The sequence below is a fragment of the Theropithecus gelada genome, chromosome 6, assembly GCF_003255815.1.
Source record: "Theropithecus gelada isolate Dixy chromosome 6, Tgel_1.0, whole genome shotgun sequence".
NCBI lineage: Eukaryota > Metazoa > Chordata > Mammalia > Primates > Cercopithecidae > Theropithecus > Theropithecus gelada.
In genome coordinates this window covers 34,599,516-34,622,695 of record NC_037673.1, presented here as the reverse complement: position 1 = coordinate 34,622,695, position 23,180 = coordinate 34,599,516, and the positions used below count along the sequence as shown (strand labels likewise).

Here is a 23,180-nt window from a genome sequence, read left to right as displayed (position 1 = left end):
AAAAAAAAAAAAAAAAAAAAAAGGAAAATCAGTTTTCCATGAAATTCTAAGGGTTACTGAGCCACATCTTTATGCAGTTATTCTCTTCTTACACACCTGCTAATCTCTGCACCTCAGTCTGAACACCCTGCACACAGCATTCTTCATAGTCCATTAACTGTGAAATGGAACACCTGTAATATGAAGTTTCATGTAAACTGTCTACATTTATCTGAAATCCTTCCAAAACAATTTTCCTTTCCTTCAATTTCACAACTCCTAAACGAGTTGAGAGAGGGAAAGGATTACTTTGGAAAAGCTGTTAATTATCTTCAGAGACTTACTGGACTCTGTTATTGACAGAAGGCCTGGGGCAGAGCAAAGTTCAGTTACACTCAGGACTTAACTGATAAATCATTGGTGAACCTCTGTGCAAAAATCCTCCCCAATAATTCCTAACATGACAACAGAATTTCCAAGTTTCCCCACTTGTGAAGCATTTTTTTCAAGGAGAAATTTCTATATTTTCCTACCTGATGAAAGTCTTCTCCCCTCCTATTTACCATTTGTGCAAACTGAGATAGTTCTTCATCTTCTCTAGTTTTATGTAAAATAGAGAAAATTATACCTGATCTGCTCAAAGGAGAGAGAACAGAGAGACTCAGCAGGTGTCGCTTATAACTCAGAAATAGCTGTTTAATTGGAGTTTTATCTGTGAAGGTAGGGTAGGATCTTGGATTAATATTCCAAATGACTCCTAGGCTGAGAATGAAGCTCTAGAGGCAATCTAAGTTTCCTCCTCATCCCAGTTTTCAGATTTTGTGGATATCATGTAATTCTACAGAGTTCAAAAGAACAAACATCTTAGAATATAGTTTTGTCTGGCCGGGAGCAGTGGCTCATGCCTGTAATCCCAGCATTTTGGGATGCCAAGGCGGGCAGATCACCTGAGGTCAGGAGTTTGAGACCAGCCTCAACATGGAGAAACCCCGTCTCTACTAAAAACACAAAATTAACCGGGCGTGGAATAGCTATAATCCCAGCTACGCGGGAGGCTGAGGCAGGAGAATTGCTTGAACCTGGGAGGCAGAGGTTGCGGTGAGCCAAGATCATGCCGTTGCANATATATATATATATATATATATATATATATATATATATGTATATAATCAGTCAAGTGTGGAAAATTCTCTGTCCTAGGATGCTGGAGAAAATATAGCTATCCATCAAAAGGAACTTATTAAATAAAAAATATGAAGACTTTCAGTTTCTGAAACAGCATGTGCACACACAGATATACACACGTAGAGAAAGATTTCTGAAAGGAAATTTACTAAAATATAACGGTCAGGTTTGTTGTGATCTTTTTCTTTCTTCTTTATTCTTTTCTAGGCTTGACTTTGTTTAACAAAAGTACATATTATGGTAATCGGAACAATTTATTTTCTTTTTAAACAAAAGAAGTATAACCTCCCACTTTCCCTCTAGAAGTTATTCAAAATGTACTGTTTTTCTGCCCCACTCTAGGTGACCCCTTGATGTTGGGTGTCTCTCACTATAAAAATCTCAAATCTTACAGCCCAAGAAAAATCTCAAGTCAAGGAAGACTGCAGCCTGCGGTGTTCACAAAGGCAAAACTGACCACAGTCCAGTAGAGCTGAAGAGCATATACCAGACTTCAGGAACTCAACATTTTCTCCCCTCTGTCCAACCACAGGACAGACTGTGCACCCCAGGGAGATGCTGTGTGGCCACTGGCCTCACTGACTTGGATTACTCCTGCAGCACATGACCAGCCAGCTCATATGATCACTCCCTACTGCCCCCAAAGTAGAATTGACTGGGAGCTGGAAACCCACACAAAAAGGGACAATTATACTGAATATAACATACTCCCTGTGCTTACCCAACACCTTCACCTCCCACGGGCATTCAGAGTCAACAGTTGTTATGCAGGTGTTTGTGAAGCATGTGGCCAAGTCAGTTGTCTCCCCTACAGCGTGATCCAAGATTAATGATATCTACCCATCCCCACTCCCTCGACCCTCTAGTTGCAATCAACTTTGTCACTGTCCCCCTTGGGCACTGCCATGTAGAGCACGTGGCCCCCCATTCTGAAGCAGTGGGAAACCTGGAAGAGATGTACCCTTCACAACCTTATTGGATCTTAAAAACATGGATCTAACTGAAAAGAAAAAAAGACACACATTACACATATTGATATAAATTAAAACTGCATTCACCTTAAACGATACACATTCTACAAGCATGTGTGCCAAGAAAAGGATATATGTAAACCCGCTAAATAGTTGCTTATGGGGATTGAAGGTAGGGGGGAGGCTGGAGTGGGATAAATGGGAATTTAAGAAATAATGAAAATAAGGCACATTAACTCCTCAGCTCTCAACCTTTTGCCTTCCTCAGACACATAAGAGGATCCACAGCTGTCCAGAACCTTACCTAGTTATTAGGTACTCTCTGATTTCTTTGGAATGGCTCCTTCCCCATTGTTTTCTCCTCTCTTTCTCTAAGACCCCCAAAACCAATTTATTTGTTCATTCACTTCATGCATATCCTCCTTTTTGCTCTCTTAGTCACATCTCTCATTTCTCAGTCTCTGACCCCTTCAGCCATGTCCTGATCCTTCTCCCACACCCAGCACCACCCTCCTGCAGAGAAAAGTGTACCCAGATGAAACCCCGATGGAATACTAAACTAACAGAACTCATCAGATGACCTTTGCTTTATCTGCCTGCTTTCTTTCCTCTTCCCTTCTGTTCTCTTCTTTTCCTTTCTTTTCTCTCCTCTTCTCTCTGTCCCTCCTACTTTCACTCTCTCTCTACCGCTTTTCCTCACTCTCTTTTTCTCCCCCCTTGAAGGCACTGTTACTAGCAATAGAGAGCTCTGGGGCTTGCCTGAAGCCATGGACAGTCACCACTCCAGGATTCCCCTTTTAGCGCCTCCTCCCCACCTTAATCTCAAAGTCCAGCAAGGATAGTGAGCAGTTAGAGCCCGACCTCCTACCTACTTCCATGGGGGTTTGCTTCCTGAGTAGAAGAGATGACTCTAGTCTGGAGACATTTGCTGAGACCCTTGTGCCTGGTCACCTCCGCTCCCAGGATCCTTGAGATGCGTCCTTTCCTGAGCCGTAAGTGGAAACCAGGGGGACATGGGTCGGTTGAGGATCAGCGAGAGGGGAAGACTTGAGCTCTGAAGGCTGCTGCCTGGGATTCTGGAATGTTAGACCTGGATGAGGTCTTAGAGATGAGGCATGTTTTTAACACACAGGTTCTCACCCTGAGTCGATGCCCCATTTTCATAGCCAATATTTTGTAAAGCTCCCTTTTATTTTGAAATGAAATTCATGGATAATAAAACCCGACTATGCTTATTTTCAACATAATGACATGCTATCTCAGCTGCAATATTTTTAAAAACCAAAGGAAAGCAATTCAAAATAAAGTGTGACTTCAACTTACAGATGCCCAAGGATGATTTCTATTTTTTCTTTTTTGAGACAGGGTCTCCCTCTGTCACGTAGGTTGGAGTACAGTAGTGTGATCATGGTTCACTGCAGCCTTGACATCCCAGACTCAAATAATTCTCCCACCTCAGCCTCCTGAGTAGCTGGAACTATAGGCACATGCCACCATGCCTAGCTATTTTTCTTTTTTAACTTTTTGTAGATGTGGGGTTTTACTGTGCTGCCCAAGCTGGTCTTGAACTCCTGGGCTCAAACAATCCTCTCACTTCAGCCTTTCAAAGTGCTCGGATTGCAGGCCTGAGCCACTGCCCCTGGCTAGGATGACTATTTTAAGAAACATAAAGCATCTGCATGAATTTTCATCATGCCTCTAGGAAGTGAGACCATTGTCTCAATTACCAACAAATGCTGTGATTTACCCAGAGTCATCCAAGCCAGGACTTAACCCCAGGCCCTCCCCAACCACTCAAACTCTCCTCTCTGCAGCAGGAACAGGAAATATGAGGAGATGTGGGGTAACCAGACATTGGTGGCTTTATGAGTGATGTCCTATGTGCCTGTGATTTTCACATGGATCTTGTTTCACGAAAGCCCCACTTCCTTCCCAGCAAATTCGCTCATGCAAACATGAGATTAAGCAGCTGTCTGTACATTTATGTGCCTGTGCTTCACAGGCCCTAAACAGGTATGGGGACCATTTTCCATTCCCCATTGTGACCAACTTTGTCTTCATTTTCTCCTCATCTTTCCCTTTCGCCCTCCTTCCTTCCTCTCCTCTTTGCTTTCTTCCTCCTGAAAATTGCAATTTTTTGAAACTCGATACATGCATGATGCTTTCAACGCATTATGTCCTTTTATCTTCAACCAAACTTGTTAGTGAGTACTATTATCTCATTCCACAGATGAGGAGACAGGGGAATAAGGAATATCTAAGAAATGTGGTCAAAGGCAGAAAAATGTAAGTGACAACTTGGGATTCACAGCCAGGCCTATCTGACTCCAAACTCGGAGAGATTCTACCAGGCCCTGTCTATCCTCCCCCAGTCTTCCAGTCCTGTTTGGACTGCTCTTTTCCCTTGGTCATGAGTTTTTTGCCAGAACATCACTTAACTCCAACGTTTTCTCAGAAGCAGGTAAAATTATACCCAGTCTTATGCTCAGTGAGGAGGAAATTACGCTGAAAGTACCAGCTGCTGACCTAGCAAGAGAAATGCCCTAGGCTGCCCCTTCCCCTCTCCTACCCCAACCTCTGAGCATTGTGTAGCTGCACAGTGGAGCAGCAGATAACCTAGACAGGGCAGGTGAGTCCTAGTACCTAGAGATCTTGATCAACTCATTGGGGATGCCTTACCATAGGCCCAGCAAGGACACTACGAAGGAGCAGTCTTTGAAAACTACACCACCTAGACTGAATGCCATCCTCATTACCTGGCCTTGCAAAAACCTTTGGGACTTTTATGTCTACTTTCTTACCTACTCTACCTAGGTCTACGCTTGCTTGTGCTTGTTCATCTAAACACACACTCACTGAACATACACTTTCGGGAGCACCTGCCACATGCAAAATATACATTCAGGCAAAATATATGAGCATCTATTATGCACCAGTGCTGCAGACTTAGCCACAATAGGCAAGAAAAAGCCCCTGCCCTCTATTTCAGGAAGGAGATGGACATAAACGAGTAAGTAAATATGTAAATATATATGTGTGTGTGTATGTATGTATTTATGTATGTATCCAGTAGAGAAATAGACCATGAATAAAACCAAATCTGGAAAGGGAATAGAAAAATATAATGGGGGAGGGGAGAAGGGAAGGGGCTGTGGTAAGGAGATTACCATGTTTCAAGTGTTGTTATATATGCAAAAATAAATAAGTCACAATTCTTGCATAGTATCTACATAGTTACTATACAATATTCATATGCCTAAAATGTCCAGCCTTGTTTGCGTTTTGATATGCACAATCACTTTGGGCTAACTGTATGCAAAGTTATGGAAGCAATTTGCTTTCAGTACAAAAGTGTGGAGAAATATCTCAGTGGGGCATTCTTTCCTACAATTAGCTGATGACTGTGAAATGTATAACATTTGCAGGTGGCTGAGGTATGTGCTCCCCGTAGCAATTTCCTAATATACGCCTGCTCTCCCACAAAGGAAGGGGGGCACAAAAAGTAATCCATTTCTAGCTGAGATGTTTCTCCATTCCTGCCAAGGCTATTTTAAGAAAACATTCAAAATTTACTCTAAAGGGGGGCCTCCCATGTGCACCGCTCCAGGCAGCCTCGCCACAGTCAGAACTGATTTAACACATGCCAAGGGCCAGGGAGGGTGATCACAGAGAATGACTACTCCCAAACATGCAGAAGGAAGACCCACTCACCTCAGAACCAGGAATCGAGCAGCGCTCTCGCTTGTGGACAGACACCACTGCCCCTGTTTGGCTTCAGCAAAAGGGCATATACTGGAAGGGTATGAAGGAATGGAGGCAAGGAGGGAGGGCGGCTGAAAGAATGGACAGGAGGCTGAGGAGGTGGACAGGACCCCACACGCAAAGAAACCAAGGAAGGCCAGGCAGGAGTAGAGTAAAATCTGGTAGGAACCGCCTCTTAGCAGCTTTGCTGGGGGGATGCAGGCACCTGGCACTCGTCACCATCATCCTTTCACCCAGAGCATGCATGGGACAGAGGGGACCTCCACAGAGAGGGCTGCGAGAGATCATGTCCTGAGCTGGATGATACCAAACAGCAATGACGAGGGTCCTCGGCAGTGTCCTGCAGACTGCAGTCCCATGAGTGAAGGAAAAAGGACCACTCTGGAGTCTCCAAGCTGGCAGCTCCAGGACAGGGAAGCAGAGGAGAAAAAGTTTCTCTGCTGACCAGACACTGTCACTCAGGCATCCAAACACCAACACAGCTTCAGCAGGCCTCCATGGGAGGCGGTGTCTCAAACCCTCGACGTTAGTGAGGGACTTCGAAATTGCCAAGGCCTCAAATTCCATCTGTCACTGACTCCACCCTAAGGTGGATGGAGGATGAAATCTTCCTTTTCTAACTCGTTGGCTATCCTAAGTATTAAATGAGATTCCAAATGTGACAAGGTTTTTTTCAAGTTACCTAAGATGCTATACAGAAATGAGATAGAATTGGCATTTGGGGCCAGGCTCAGTGGTTCATGCCTGTAATCACAACACTTCCGGAGGCCAAGGCAGACAGATGACTTGAGCTCAGGAGTTCGAGACCAGCCTGGGCAACCTGGAGAAACCCGGTCTCTACTAAAAATACAAAACATTAGCCGGGTGTGGTGGCATGCACCTGTGGTCCCAGCTACTAGGGAGGCTGAGATAGGAGGACTGCTTGAGCCTGGGAGGTACAGGTTGCAATGAGCAGAGATTCCACCACTGCACTCCATGTAAGACTCCATGTCTATTAAAAGTAGAAAAAGGAAAATAGCTGGGCATGGTGGCATGTACTTATGGTTCCAGCTACTCAAGAGGCTGAGGTGGGAGAATTGTTTGAGCCTGGGATGTCGAGGCTACAGTAAGCCATGATCATACCACTGTACTCCAGCCTGTTTGACAGAGGGAGACCTTGTCTCAAAAAAGGAAAAAAAGGAAATCATCCCTGGGCATCTGTAAATTAAAGCCATACTTTATTTTGAATGCTTTCCTTTGATTTTTAAAATTATCGCAGCTGAGATAGCATGTTGTTATTTTAGCACATTATATGAGCATTGGGCAACAGAGCCAGACTCTGTCTCAATAATAATAATAATAATTAGCATTTTAATAAATCACACTGTGTCCACTGCATATTTTCAAATATTTTAGAATCTATTTTTCATTTTAAAGGGTGAGGAAGCCCTTAATAAATACTCCCTCTGGGCTGAAAACTGGCTATGAATACTGAAAAACTCTTTATCATTACAAAGAGAATTTTCCCAAGAGTTTCCAAATGCCAAAAAAAATTGATTTTTCTCACTTACTTTGCCCAACAGTTTTTGTCATTTGACATCATGATTTTGGGGAAAGAAAACAAAGTTATGGTGACCTGTAAGCTATAGAACTCTGTGAGAATTGGGCAGCTGGGAAATGAAAGCTTGGTAGTTACCCACTTGGCATTTATTATGCAAAAGCGATGCTGTTCTCCAAATTGAATTCCATCTTTCAATGTCTTGAGTTGCTCATGTGAATTGAAGTGAAAATTGGTGAATTGGATGAAAATCATTAGTTGTCATCTGTTTAGCCTAAAAAGACACTATCCGATTAGTTAAAACAATAAGACAAAACAAAACAAAACAAAACAAATACCTACTCACAAATAGACCTTGGATATAGTTTTATTAATCCTAATCTCATTCATTCCTTCCCCTCTACCTCCGTCTCTCTCTCTCTCTCTCTCACACACACACACACACACACACACACACATACAGGTATGCATATGCATATACACACATACACAATCTCCAGGAGCCCCAGAAAGCTTTATGAACCCTCAACTCTTACATCATCCTCAAAACCCGGGTTATTTTGAATAAAGAATGCATGCAATTATCTAGATAATTAGATTTTAATTTTTTTCTGGCAAATAATAAAAACCAAGGCAGTTTTATTTCTTTCTGTCCATCAAATATCAACATTATTACTATTATTTTTGAGTTTTAGTTATTTATTAAGAGGGGTGATATGACAGTCAATAGATTTGGAGGTATTATCCAGATTTATTTCACTTACTGACTCCTATTATATTTCTCCTACTTGCTCGTTACTCTCTGTCTCTATTTCTTCCTTCCTCTTTCTTCTTCCTTTCTCCCTTCTTCTCTTTCTTCCTCTTCTTTCTTCCTTGCAGAATTTCATGTATTTCATTTGAAGCCCTCACTCCACCATCATATGCTTATCACTTCTGTGAATAAATGAATAAATAAACCTGCCTTGACTGTTTAAAATTCAAGCTTTTCCTTATCAAGTCTTTCTCTCCAACTCCCTTCCCCCTCTAGCCTACTTTCATAAATCCTATAACCCTGGAGTCAAGAGAACCTACAACCTCCTCAATGGGCAACTCCAATTTTGCAGACAGAAAAATGAGACTGAAGAAACGAAAGGATTTTTGAATTCTTAGAAATACTTAGAATTTTTGTTCCATCTCAGAAGCATAACTAATGCAGAGAGACACAATGAAAAGCTTTTTAAAAGGTGAAATTCTCAGAAAACTGAAGCTATCGAATTTTTTGGTCCTTTCTATGCATGGAAAATCAAAAGTCACTTGCTTTTAAAGTAAGAGCAAATTAATGACATTAGTGATTACTTAGAGCAGAAAAATGAATGGGGTCTCTTTGAAAGAAGGTATATTCAGAGCTGTTACTTTCCATCTTCATTTAAAAACACAATTGTTCATTATGTTTCTCAGGACTGTGACTTCATAGCCACACAAAACACTAACATTTTTTTCTTGCATTCAAACCTTCATGCTGAGAAAGAGACATAATTTCCTCAGCTCTCTCCACCTGTAAAATTATCTTAATGTTGACCTTTAGTCTTCAAAATTAGAAGCATCTTTCCTAGGAGTACTTACAAGTTCTCTAGAAACTTCTTCCAGCTCTAACGTTCTGATTCCATTATTCCATCCCACTGCTGCAGAGGGGCCAAAATCTGTGCTGTCAGGGAAGGGTGGAAATGGCTGAGGAATGAGCAAAACAGACCACTGGGCTAGAAGCCAGAGGAGTTTTGTTCTCGTTCTTCACCTAACTAGCTTGATAGCCTTAAACAGATTAATTTACCACTTTACGCTGGTTTCCTTATCTATAAAGTATGCATTTTGACACACACGCACACACACACTCACACACAAATGTAAGGTCCCTCCTAGCTCCAAATATTTAATGAATCTGGTTCAGCTTATCCCTGTTTTGTCACAGTCTTGTGTTGGCAGTTTTTTTGGGAGTGGGGGAGGTTTTGTCTTCTGGGTCTATTTGCCTGTGTTTATTAGTCTAATGTATTGCCTAACACCTGCCTCTCTCCTCGTTCCCTATACGAATAGTCAACAGTCATTAATTCCATGTGTACTGACAGCTAACCAGGTACCAGGCACTGACTAAACACTAGAATTCAGGCACTAGGCAGCTTGAAGCCTAAAAAGCACCTCTATTAACAGAGGATGGACTCCAACAACACATCACACTGGCAGAAGTTTTGTCTACTGATGAGAGAATCAGCATGATGAGGGTAACACGGACAGTTTGCCTAAACTGAGCTTCCCAAGCTTGCGAGGGACTGCAGTAGATTGTTTTTCCAGACTAGATTTGAGAAGAACTATCTTTTTTTTCCTCCAGAAAACTCATTATTGAGATACTCAGTTTTTAAATCCAAACTAAAAGCTGATTTACATGATTTTTTAACTAAGAAATAAACAAAATTGTCTAAGCAGTTTTATTTGGATAACTACAGGTGACTTTCACCAACAGACCTATGTCATGCTTAGTTGAGGATTCTAACTCACTTCACTTTTGGTAGGTGCTTCCTGGACATCAGTAACCAAGCTCAGTCTTCATACAAGGCCCAGAATGCCTCCATGTGACTTTATACCTGAAAGATACCAGGTAAGATTCAGGGCTTTAAGAACACTCAAAGAGGTAGTTTCTCTGGGGAGGTCTCAGTTGATTGTTTCCTTAAGAATGACACAAAAATAGCCCTGCTTGCCACTAATCTATCTCATTCCAGATATTGTACCTCTAAGTCATTGGAAGCATCTGAAACCCTCTTACTCCCTTAATGCTAGTATATAAATTGGTGTCCATGTGTGAGAGATAGAGACAGAGACAGAGGCAAAGACAGTACATGAAACACACTATACATGATAATTAATATATGTATTGCAGGGAGATACACACACATCACAAATGTGATGGCACACATTGGCTTTAAAGTAAATGTTGCTCCTGTTTTAACTGACTCATGTGGCCATCTGACCTTCCTGAGCCCTCCAGCCAAAATTATAGTTATATTTTTGTTCTCAGGCTAATAAAGATTGAACTGGCATTTTCTCTCTCACTTTCTCTCTCTTTCTTTCTGTCTGTTTCTTTTCTTCTTTCTTTCTTTCTTTCACTCTCTCTCTCTCTCTCATGCATGCACATGTGCATGCACACACACACAGCAACTCCTTTATTCTACATGATACTTACAGGTTAGAAATTGTAGAATCAATAGGTACTCATGAGGGATCCACAAAGAAGAGAAATACAGGAGAGCTATTTTATAATTAAAGATACAAACATGACTAGCACTTCATTGCATTTTTATTTTTTAAAACACTACCACAACAAAAATGACTTATTAGTTCAGACTAATTGCTTATTAGTTCAGATATTTACTTCCAAAGTCTATTTTTTTCATAGTTAAAATCAACTCAAAGCCAAGGCTTTTCATTGATAGGTAGAAATTCCAGCCCTTTTCTAGAGAGAGATTGAAAGCCTACAAATAATAATTCACTTCCTTAAAAGAAAAGGCTTTAATTTCTTACAAGGATGATATTGGGTAAGTACACCCACTTTTGAGCTTCTACAGGCTAGCAGCCCTCTGCTCCATCCACTAGAGAGACTGGGCACTATTACTCATAGATTGACTACCATTGACCTTCTAAGAAGTGTGTGGGTTTAAATTTTGTTTATCTACAGTCCCTTGGCTACAACCGTGTCCTGGAAATCCACAAGGAACACCTTTCTCCTGTGGTGACGGCGTATTTCCAGAAACCCCTGCTGCTCCACCAGGGGCACATGGAGTGGCTCTTTGATGCTGAGGGAAACAGATACCTGGATTTCTTTTCCGGGATTGTTACTGTCAGTGTTGGCCACTGCCACCCGTGAGTATCCTTAAAATCTGGGGATTTTTGTTGCAAAAGAATGCATGGAAAACAATTATGCTAGTGATTCCGAACTCTTGATTTGCTTATCTTGGTTAAAAAATATCTATGACAGATTGTGGCTGACATACTCCCTGCTATTTCCTGAGAACAAAATCTTGACACTCTACTTTTCCTTTTCTTGACAATGCAAGATTTTGTTATTCTCATGTCACATGTAGTGTGGCATGTACCACATGACTGGAGTCTTGCTGTGTGTTTCTCATTAGCAACAGCTTTCCAAAGACAGGGGTGCATTCAGGGAAAGGAAGGGAAGGGAAAGGCAGGCGGCTCTCAGAGAAACACATGACAGGCTTGTCAGGCGAGGGATGATGAGAGATGAGAAATAGCTTCTAGCCTGGGGAATCTTTCTCATGGCCTCTGAGAGATGGAAGAGGAAGAGAAGAATGATAAGAGACATATGCAATTCTAGCTGGAAATTTACCTGGAAATGTATGGATCAATTAATCTAGAGATTATCTGCAGTGATGACGGTACACTCGCCCACACAGATACCCTTGGAGCATTCTTGGTTTCCATGCAGTGCTCTCATTTCATGTTTGTTCTCTCTTTCCTTTAATAATCTGACCAATGCAACCTCACACTAAGTTAGGGGAAAGCAATAAAGCAGCAAGTCTAAAATAAACTGAATAGGTGTGGGACCTTCTGTCAAAGCAGGAGGCCAAGAGTTCCCCCTCACACAGCTGTCAGGAGGTGAGAAGTGAGTGTGCCTCAGGGTTCCAGCCCTTATCTTTTCCTCCCCTTCACTTCTCCTACCCTCTTTCATGATCAGGAGGCCCTAGTCCCATGCAAAGTCACGAGAAGTATCCAAAATAAATGTCAGATGCAATTTCAAACGTAGGACAAATATACACAAAAGAAGTAGAGAAAATGGAATAGAAAATAAGTTCAAACATTCTCATTGAATCTTCCCAATAACATTGACAGTCTTCCCTGGAAATGGGAAGCCATCTATTTTACCCCTCTTGTGACTTTCATTTATTTTACTAAACAATGTTTTTGTCAAGTATCTCTTCTTTTCAAGAATTTACTGATACTCCACAATTTTCTAAAGTGAGTTTCATGGAACATTGATCACAGGAGTTTTCGTGGAAAAGGGTCCCATGAGAAAATAAGTTTGGGAAACACTTTAAACTATTTCTCCTTTCTGAAGAGAAACAGTGTACACTAGTCTATTACAGGTACTAAATGTCCTATAGTAAAGACATCTGTATAATCTGATATTTCTCAAAATATTTACCCACTGGATTGATTTTTTCTGATGTGAAAGATATTAATAACAAATAAAATTGGTATGTAACAAACTTTAGCAATTAATGTCCTTTACAGCAAGTTCAGACATCTTGGCTTGTGTTTTCAAAGCTAAGTCAGGTTCCACAAATCTATCATCCTTAGTCCCTATTATCTCTCAGTATGAAACTTCTAATCCTGTAAGGTTGGCCCAATCCTTCAAAGAATGTGGCTTTATAGTTACAAAATGTTCATCCACACTAACCCCTGTTCAGACTCAGATATTAGAATCTCCCTGCAGAAAAACTGTTAATCTTAGTCGGACGTGGTAGCATGCACCTGTAGTCCCAGCTACTTGGGAGGTTGAGACAGGAGGATCTCTTGAGCCCAGGAATTGGAGATTGCAGTGCACTATGATTGTGCCTGTGAATAGCCGCCACACTCCAGCCTAGGCAACATAGTGAGAACCCATCCCTTAAGAAAGAAAGAAGGAGGGGAGGAAGGGAGAAAGAGAGGAAGGAAGGAAGGGAGGGAAGAACTATTGATCTTGCATACGTGTGCTTGATGAATCTATTCTTCTTTAGAAAAACAAAATGGAAAGGACTCAGGCTTACAACTAGTCATCTTTTTTTCCAAACTCTTCAAAGGATGGCTAATAAGAGAGCATAGTTAGAAGAAATTCTAAACCCAAACTTCCTCCTAAACTAGGTATTTCTTTTCTAAAATCCCCGTAATCATTGAGTCTTCTTTTGAACCCTGCTCTTGGAGAGGAATTCATTACCTTTTGAGGCAACACGTCCCATTTCTGGACACCCGTAGGGGTTAAAGGAGTTTATTCTCACGTGTAAATAAAATCTGCCTCTTGAAACTCTTTGAGAAAAAACAGTATGTTCGGGTCCAATGGCCAGTGTGTGTGCAGGAGGGGCGTGACACGCAGTGCAGGTAACTGCTCTACTGCTTATCCAGGAAAGTGAACGCAGTGGCACAAAAGCAACTCGGCCGCCTGTGGCATACAAGCACTGTCTTCTTCCACCCTCCAATGCACGAATATGCAGAGAAGCTTGCCGCACTTCTTCCTGAGCCTCTTAAGGTACAATGCTCTTCCTACAGGAGCTGAATTTCATGGGGAGAAAAAAAGGTACGATGCTCCCAGCTCAAAGGGACAGGAGTCTTATGATTCCAGGGGAGCTGCCCTAGGAAGCAGGAACATGGGCAGGAAATCTAGTCTATGCATTGAACATCTGTAGTGGTGATCTGATGGCTACATCTGAAAGCAATCAGACAGAAGGGAATTTATGAATTGCTGGTGAAACAAGCCAGTGTTCCCTTGTGTCACCTCTGAGCCTCTGTCTCTCTTTGGTTGCTCTCCTCACCATATCTTTGCAGAAATCATTTCCCGGGAGCCATAGGCCTGCTGATGTTCTCATCTATGTCCTCAAGAGGTTTTTATCTCATTGCTCCTTAGCCTTTCTGCAAAGTTATTTGCATTTCTTTTACAAAGAGTGAAACCATTTTAAATAAATGCTATTTGGTTCATTTGGTCTAAAATACACTTAGATATTTTTTTCTACATGAGCTGTTTTTCTGCATCTGAAATGACTGATATTTTAAACTTAACTGAGATGTTAAAATGTTGACCAAGATTTGCATTTAGGCATTAAATGAGTTCATATATATGAAGAACCTAGAACAGCGCTTAGTCTCGAGTGTTAGCTATTATTATTTTACCATGTTGTCTACATTACCTAGAATAGATGAAGAAACTTGGAAGAACTGCAACCTCAGTTCAGCCCCAGATGTTCACGGAAGAGCAGAAGCAGAGAGTCAGCAGAGTCACGAACACATGTCTTCCAGTCCCTGAGTCTGGAGGGCACAGTTCGCTTTCATTCTCCCCGTTCTTTCATCCAGGCTGAGCTGCATTTTTTGTTTACTTGTTTTTTCTCTTTTTTTTTGAGATGGAATCTCACTCTGTCACCCAGGCTGGAGTGCAATAATGCAATCTCGGCTCACTGCAACCTCTGCCTCCTGGGTTCAAGCGATTCTCCTACCTCAGCCTCCCAAGTAGCTGGGATTACAGGTGCCCGCCACCACACCTGGCTAATTTTTGTATTTTTACTAGAGATGGGGTTTCACCGTGCTGGCCAGGCTGGTCTCAAACTCCTGACCTCAAGTGATCTGCCCGCCTCAACCTCCCAGAATGCTGGGATTATAGGCCTGAGCCACCACACCCGGCTTGTTTACTTGTTTTTTCAACATTCACACACACAGCACAGTCAGGCTGGGACAACCCCTGGAGTTGCAGGGTCAGAGGTCCTGTCTTGTTCCAAGCCTTTAGAATCAGGTGAGTGGGTTAGGGTCAGGAGCCAAGAAATCCAATCTTTGAATCTATCAGCTACTCACTGCTGTGTGCCCCTCAGCAAGTCTCCTCTCTTGGCATTTTGCAGACCATCAAATAAAGCCAATGAAAGCCCGGAATGTTCCACAGCGGAGACAATCTCTTAGCCATTTTTGTACGTCTAGCACTTAGCGGCTACTGGAGGAAGGGCTATGAAATCCATACGTGGTTAAATGATGGAACTGCTGGGTAATCCGAGCTGATATGAAGGGAACTCTCCTTAATACTCAGGGGCTGGACACATGCCCTTCAGCAATTTTAAATGAATGGGTAATAAGGAAATAAATTATGAGGCCACATGTCTTCCTTTCCTCTCTAGGTCATTTTCTTGGTGAACAGTGGCTCAGAAGCCAATGAGCTGGCCATGCTGATGGCCAGGGCGCACTCAAACAACATAGACATCATTTCTTTCAGGTAATCACCACTTGGAATATTCAACCTTAGGAACACTGACTTACCCCCATTCTTAATGTGTATCTTTACATTAGCATGGAGTGGGAGAGAGGTTTTCTCGGGAATATTGTTCTAATTGTTAAGTTTTAAGGAAGGATTGGTCAATTGAATTTTATAACAGGATAACTGCATTCAAGTTAGCCTTATACAAGAGAGGGGGCCCCAACTGGTCACAAACAGCTTGAAGTCCTCATTATGTCATAGATCCTCCTATGGAATTAAAGAGAAACCCACATGACAGTTTTTTAACTTTGAAGGTGTGGCAGGGACCACACTGTATATCAAGCAGTAAAGGACTGTTCCCCACCTTAGAAGATCAAGGCTCTACCAAAAAATACTGGCCCGTTTTAATTTCTGCTTATGATAAGGAGCTGTCCGCTTATTTCATAGGGCTAGCTGCACCCGTTTTTCACCCTTTATTCTCCTTAAGTTCAGAGGATGCACATGTAACCCTGTATATTTCTGCTTCTTCCAGTGACTTTTGAGCACTGATAACAGATTAATTAATAAACCCTTAATGGCTATATTAGAACTAAAAATAATAGAAAACTAAGCATTGTGCTCACAGTTACCTTCCTTGGGTAATCGTACACAGCATATTTAAACAGACTCCTGAAAGTTAATGTAAAAGATAGGAATGACTTACGGTAAAAGTTGATGGAATGAAGAAACAGTGGCATTTTTAACCTGTCTGGTCATAATTTCTGTGTGAATTCAAAAGAAGATTTTATTTAATCCTTATGATAGCACATTCAATACTGCACATTCCATATCAAATGAGCATGCAGTTATTACAGGAATCAGGAATATGGCAATAAAGAATTGTGATTAATGTATTACCTAAATAACATTCCAGAATGTGTATGTCCAGGTAAGTATTAAGTAGTCACAGTGCTACCAGGGTTCAACACACATTGTGTCTCCTTTTTCAAGATATATTAGGTCAGTGCAAAAGTGATTGAGATTTCTGCCATTAGAAGTAATGGCAAAAACCACAATTACTTTTGCACTGACCTAATACAACCATTCTTTTGAATAGTCTTAATAGTCCAAAATCCTTGTTTAAAGGTGATTTTGGTATGGAAAATTGTTAAAACTCATTTGAAGCTGACACTGATGATCAGGAGCATTTATACTAAACATAACTGTTTCGGGTTCAAAAGAAACAAAACCTATGTTTCTTAGATGGAGAATAAGGTAATTTATAAGGTGTGTAAGTCCCTAAAGATATTGAACAACAAGTATATCACAGGAAAAAATATTTGGCTTCCCAAGGCGACTACTTCGAAGACTGGTATTCATTGAACACATAATTTCTGTTATGTTGCTAAAAGATGAGTCTCATTATGATGGAGTAATAGAGTAGGGCAGGTCCTAAGATTGGAGGTCTTGGACAAATGTTCGCCAAAACTCCTTTCACAGTTTCAAATCTATGTTTTCTAACAACAGTTAGAAAACACTATTAAGTACATTCACCTGACGTAGGCTTAGATGTGTTCTTAGAAATCAGAGGTGGATGTGAATGATGTTCTATCTCATCTTCATGACCTTCCTGGATTTTCTCTTTTGTCCTACTCAGTGGACCAGGAACTTGACTCAATCCTCCTGTTGTTTCTTCTCTGCAGAGGAGCCTACCATGGATGCAGTCCTTACACACTTGGCTTGACAAATGTAGGGACCTACAAGATGGAACTCCCTGGTGGGACAGGTTGCCAACCAGTGAGTTTGGAGATTTTTCTCTTGTTTTTTTAAAGACTGCTGGGTATGTGAAGTAGTTGATCAGGTTTTCCTGGTATAAGGATTAGAAACTAATATAAAGCCTGTCATTAATCAGGGGCTCAATTTGACCTAATTGAATTGGAGACCACTTGAGGACACCATTAGAAAGGCCTTCCGAGTCTGAGTAATAATTAATGACAGGGTTTTAAAATTTATTTTGCTTTTAAATAAAATCAAGTAAACTGCAAAGCTCTGAGAATCTTGAATGCACAAAATTTCTATGAAGTCATCACTGTACTCACCTTCTGTTCCCACTTACTATACCCACCTTTTCAGCATCAGAATCAGATACCTAATTATTCTTATTCTTTCAGATGCCCTTACCCACTGCACCCTTGAGCAAGTTGTTTCCAGGCTAACATTGAAATCAGTTTCCTTGTTAGAGTGCCCACATAGCTGATTCTAAGAAAAAATTATCTCTGCAAAGCAGATTATTCAGTTTTCATCTTAAGTGGGGGAAGAATGAGGGAGGAAAACTAAGAAGCCCTCTTGTCTTGATGGCGGCCTAAATGGGCTGTCTCGTGTTCATGTTTGGCCACACTCCTTCTTTTGTCATTTGCAGACAATGTGTCCAGATGTTTTTCGTGGCCCTTGGGGAGGAAGCCACTGTCGAGATTCTCCAGTGCAAACAATCAGGAAGTGCAGCTGTGCACCAGGTCCGACTGGGCAAGAGAGGGGCCAGTGGAGGGTTGGATGTTGGAAAGGGCACGAATAAAAGCACACCTATCCCTGAAGGAACAATTGAATTTGAAAACATGGAAAAGGGAAAAGCCAGAGGAAACAAAACTGGAAAGAAACCAAGTTATTCCTCATTGAATCAACACTTAGGTCTGCTATCACTTCACTCTCAGACCATCTGTCTGGCCATGTAGGAAAAGCATCTCATGCTATCAGAGCCAAGCTTAAAAAAATGACTATCAGCTGGTACTTGATTCAAGGCATACTATTAGCTCTATTATAATAGCAATAGCTCTGGTGTCAATTTTAAAATGAAACAAGCTTGACGTGGTGGCATGCCTGTAGTCCCAGCTACTCGGGAGGCTGAGGTGGGAGGATTACTTGAGCTGAGGAATTTGAGGCTGCAGTGATTCATGATTATGCCACTGCACTCCAGCCTGCATGAAAGAGCAAACCCCGGCGGGGTGTGTAGCTCACGGCTATAATCCCAGCACTTTGGGAGGTCGAGGCGGGCAGATCACCTGAGGTCGGGAGTTTGAGACCAGCCTGGCCAACATGGTGAAACCCTGTCTCTACTAGAAATACAAAAATTAGCCAGGCGTGGTGGTGTGCACCTATAATCCCAGCTACTCAGGAGGCTGAGGTTCAAGAATCACTTGAACCTGGGAGGCAGAGGTTGCAGTGAATTGAGATCACACCACTGCACTCCAGCCTAGGTGGCAAGGCAAGACTCCGTCAAAAAAAAAAAAAAAGAAAACCCAAGAAATCAAGATAGGTGGGATTATTTACCAATCCCAATGGACGGAGGGAAAATAATGCTTTTGGGAATCTCAAAACTCCAGTCAAAAATTTCTCCAGGGACTGCCAGCTAAAATGAGAGCATCTGTCAAACAAAACACAAGGCTGCCCTTCCTTCAGGCTGCTGACAACCCTGGCAAAAGTTTCAAAGGCTTTCTCAGAAGGAGAACTTCCATTTATCAATCACATTTTTATTTGCATTCTTTACCTATACTTAATAGGAGGGAGAAGAGGCAGGAAACATCACCTGTTCCTTGCTAATCAACAAGCCCTGCCTCCGATTTGTCATCGCAACCTTTTGAATAGCTGCTCCTTAGTAGCTCTGAAGGAAATAACTAAAAGCTTCAGCCCAGTGATTTTTAATGGAATAGTATGAATCACTGGGTTGAGAGGAAAAATACAAAACAGAAGTCTTAAAAACCAGCTCTGAAAGGAAGAAAATTCACCGTCGTCTTAAAATTCAGATGACATAACAGCAAAATGGAGGTAAGAGAATGAAAAAGTAAGTACTGGAACAAGACAAGATGTCACGCTCACGGAATTTAAAACCAGAAGGAAATGTAAAGCTATAAAGTTATAAATCAAACTCTTCACTTTAAACATGAGGAAAGCCAGATTCACACAGAGGAGACTGGAGGGCTAAGATTTGACCCCAGGTCTTTTGACTCCAAAACCAGTGCTCCCAATTCCTATAGCTATCCTCATCCACACTGATGTGCTGTCAAGATAAACCCAAGCTGAAAAATCATTCCTGTCCTGCAGGCCAGGACTGAGGAGTTGCATGAAGTCAAGAGATAGATTCCACTCTCAGCTCTGGCATGGTTCGGCTATGAGCAAAAGCTTCCCCTTTTGCTTCAGTTTTCTCATTTGTAAAACAGAGACAGCAATATCTGGCTGCTGCCAACGCCATCACAGCACTTCATGAGATAAAGCATAGAGAGTTTATGTAGAGAAAACCAGACCACAGCAATAGCTGGTAAAGCCATATTTGAATATTGTATCTGTATGGCAACAAGAACTAAAATCAGTTTGATGCACCTCCCAGCCCCTGGTCTGACTGCAAAACCACCAGCACAGAGCCTAGTAGACACAAGCACTCAAGAGGTGGCCATTCCTTCTCTTCCTGCTATATGTTCCTCTTTCCATATAGAAGAGAGACAAGCCTACTGTAAGGCCTACTATAGGACTACTTAAGCGAATTTGACAATACCAGAAGTCCATGGTCTCTCTAGTGGCATCTAGAGGCTAAATGATAGTGACAGGTGTACATTTCTGCTCTGAACTATTGTCTTTGGCATATCTGAAGTCAGCTGTTTTCTTTCTTTCTTATTTATTTATTTATTTATTTATTTATTTATTTATTTATTTATCTTTTGAGACGAAGTCTCACCCTTGTCCCCCAGGCTGGAGTGCAGTGGCGCGATCTTGGCTGACTGCAACCTCCACCTCCTGGATTCAAGCGATTCTCCTGCCTCAGCTTCCCGAGTAGCGGGGATTACAGGTGCCTGCCACCATGCCCAGCTAATTTTTGTATCTTTATATTTTTAGTAGAGACCAGGTTTCACCATGTTGGCCAGGCTGGTCTCGAACTCCTGACTTCAGGAGATCCACCTGCCTTGGCCTCCCAAAGTGCTGGGATTACATGCATGAGCCACCGTGTCCAGCCAGCTGTTTTCTTAACTCATATCTTCAAGAGACAAGACTATGTATGTAACCTTTGAACAGGATTGGAATACAAAAGAAGGAACTCAGCCTCCTCCACTGCCTTTAGTACCTGGGAAGGGTTTGGTCTTTGCTGTAAAACTGGAATATTCATATATGTTTACAAAAGCATCCAAACATGTGCAGTTCTTTGACTATAGATGTTGCTTGTTCTCAATTCCTCTTAACCTATTGATAGGAATACCTTAAGAGGAATTGAGGCACCAACCATGGTAGAGATTTTTCTCATCTCAGAAATATGTCATCTCTCCCAACAGAGGCGGGGGGTCATTTTGCGAGTCTAATCTAGATGTTTATGTGGTATATTTCTTTGTTCTACTCCATCTACCTCCCAGGGTTTTTTCTCCCCAGGGGTTCATTCCAGGCCCTGAGTTTCAGATGTAAACCATGATGAGATGCAATCCTCATTACCTACTGCCCCCACAATGTTCCAAACCTGGTACTGATCATGTCATTCTTCCTCTTTTGAAAGACAAGTTTTGTTTTTCTTAAAACTTGTAGTTCTTTCTTGGCTCCTCACTCAACTTAACTCTTTCTGTACCACCAGCTGGAATAAATTCTTCCTTCGCCATCCTGTTGCGGAATTCAACAGAACATCCTGTCTTCACCCCCTTGGGGTTTTCCTCCTGCCAAGCCTCTGCAGAAGAGGCCTAACCTGGGGTTACAGCAATGAGCCAATGCAGCTAGTGTGAAATAAAGTAAAAAGCTCATCACAGTCGATGACGCTCTCATCGCTGAGCATGTGGGCAGAGAGGGAAAACGTCATGAAAGGTCTAGCATAGGTTCAAGCAAAACCTTTTGGTTTGGTTCTGCCCAAATTTAAACTCCACTCTTTGATTTCTCCAGTTACAAATGGGCTTGTTAAATTTCCAAATTATGTCTCTTGAACATAAGACCATCTTTTAGGGTCATCTGAAGCTGTTTTCCTTTCCCAATAAAAACGGGAAATTTCTGTCTCTAGAGGCATAGATTTATTTGTCTACTATATTCTTCTCATCAAAACAACACAAGTGATGCCAAAAACATACTTTGATGGCTTGATATACTTGTCATTACTTCCTTTCTCACACCCTCAACCTCCAACCTCCAGCTAACCAAAGACATCAGGTACCTCTGTCAATCAAACTTTTCCGAATATCACACATAACCTAAAAATATGTTCGGGGCCAGCTAGCATTTCCTCACTTTTAATGAAGAGCTGAGGTATAAAATTCGGTTTTGATGGTGATTGCAGAAGGTTTCTATTCCTTCTGTCTAGCACCGTGGAGACAGCACTGCATCCATGCCTCCAGGCAAGCACTGGGATGGAAGGTGGTGACCCAGACTGCTTTCACTGTCACTTGGGTTGGGGCTTTCCATCCCATCCACATCTTTCTCTGCACTCCTTCCATCATCTATGGATATAAGTTTAAGTTCAGAGACTGCATGGTGCTGTTTAGAACCAAATAACAGGTGTGGATAAAAATTCTGAAGGCTCAGTCATGTATGGATACAGTTGATCTGGGACCTTTGTTATTCCAGAATAGAAGAATTTCTCTCTCTCTCTCTCTCTCTCTCTCTCTCTCTCACACACACCTTTCCTGCTTCCTTGGTGATTCCCACTTTCAATTTTGACACACAGATGTAGGCTTTTGGAGCTTGGGCAAGCCTGTTGGGCAATCTTCCCACTCTCCTCTCGTCCTCTGCCATCCACAGGATTTCATGCCTGTGTGTCTGTGTGGTGAGGCTTGCAGCTGGTGAAGCAAGGCAGAAATGTTTCTAGTATCTTTAAGCAGGATGGGAAAGTAGATATGGTTAGTACTAAGACAACTGAGCTGGATGGACAGCTGGTACTGGTACCATGATAGCACTGGCTTTTCTCCAGTGGAAAACAACTAAAAAATTCTGGATAAAATGAAACACATTCCCTTCAAAGCTTGGATACAAGAAAGCACGAATTCTCAGAAACGCATAGAGATCATTAGGGCAGTGCAGGCAGCTTTGACCCTGAGAGCATTTGTTGAACCTGGTAACCTTGAGCTTCCGTGCTGATGGCTCTGTGGAGTGCAGGGAAGAGATGACGAAGTCCAGGGCCCAGCCAAAGTAACGGATCTTGTAGGAAACCCTCCCCTGCCACAAAGCTGGAGCCCCCAAGGGGCCACCTCTTCATCCATAGGTCAACTAGAATTAAAAACACCACCAAGAACGCATTACCCGTCACAGGCCAAAGGGCCTGCAAAGATTCTGGTGCTGAATGGAAGTGGAGGGCCTGGGAGGAACCACCACCGGAAATTTCACCTGCAGGCTGGCTCTCCAAGGCTTTGCCTTGTGAACGCTCATTTCCTCAAGCTTAAAATTTAAAGGACTCTTAGACTCTAACGCCCTGCGTGCTTGGAAGCTGCCAATTCAAATAGGCTCTGGAGGGATCTACCTCATTCTGGGTCTCAAAGAATTCTCACAAATGAAATTCCAAGGAAAATAAACTGCCCCTTGTCAAAAATAAACATACAATACACAAAACTCTCCAATCAAGAAAAAGATCTGCAAGGATTTCAAATAACAGAATTATCAGCTAGACTATGACACGAATATGTTTAATACATTTAAAGAAAATCAAATATAAGCTTGGAAATACGTGAAATGGATAGGACATCATGAAGAATAAGAAAGCAAGTTTTGAAAACAAATATGTCTTCTAGTAATATAAAAGTGATTATTGACATTTAAAACTCAGCAGGTGGGTTTATCAGCAGTAAGATGCAGCCAA

At 41.9% G+C, this 23,180-nt stretch overlaps 1 protein-coding gene across 3 annotated transcripts in view; it reads left to right on the top strand.

Moving 5' to 3' along the window:
* Positions 1-2,982: 2,982 nt before the first annotated feature.
* AGXT2 (alanine--glyoxylate aminotransferase 2) overlaps positions 2,983-23,180 on the top strand; it is a 42,885-nt gene continuing 22,687 nt past the window's right edge. For 2 of the 3 annotated variants that reach the window (XM_025388370.1, XM_025388368.1), the window contains exons 1-7: positions 3,040-3,127; positions 9,972-10,060; positions 11,135-11,319; positions 13,576-13,699; positions 15,324-15,418; positions 17,083-17,176; positions 17,799-17,892. In XM_025388370.1, coding sequence (XP_025244155.1) covers positions 3,040-3,127; positions 9,972-10,060; positions 11,135-11,319; positions 13,576-13,699; positions 15,324-15,418; positions 17,083-17,176; positions 17,799-17,892 — 769 coding nt within the window. Of the gene's footprint in view, positions 3,128-9,971; positions 10,061-11,134; positions 11,320-13,575; positions 13,700-15,323; positions 15,419-17,082; positions 17,177-17,798; positions 17,893-23,180 lie in introns of all 3 variants that reach the window. The other variant, XM_025388369.1, reaches the window with a different exon arrangement.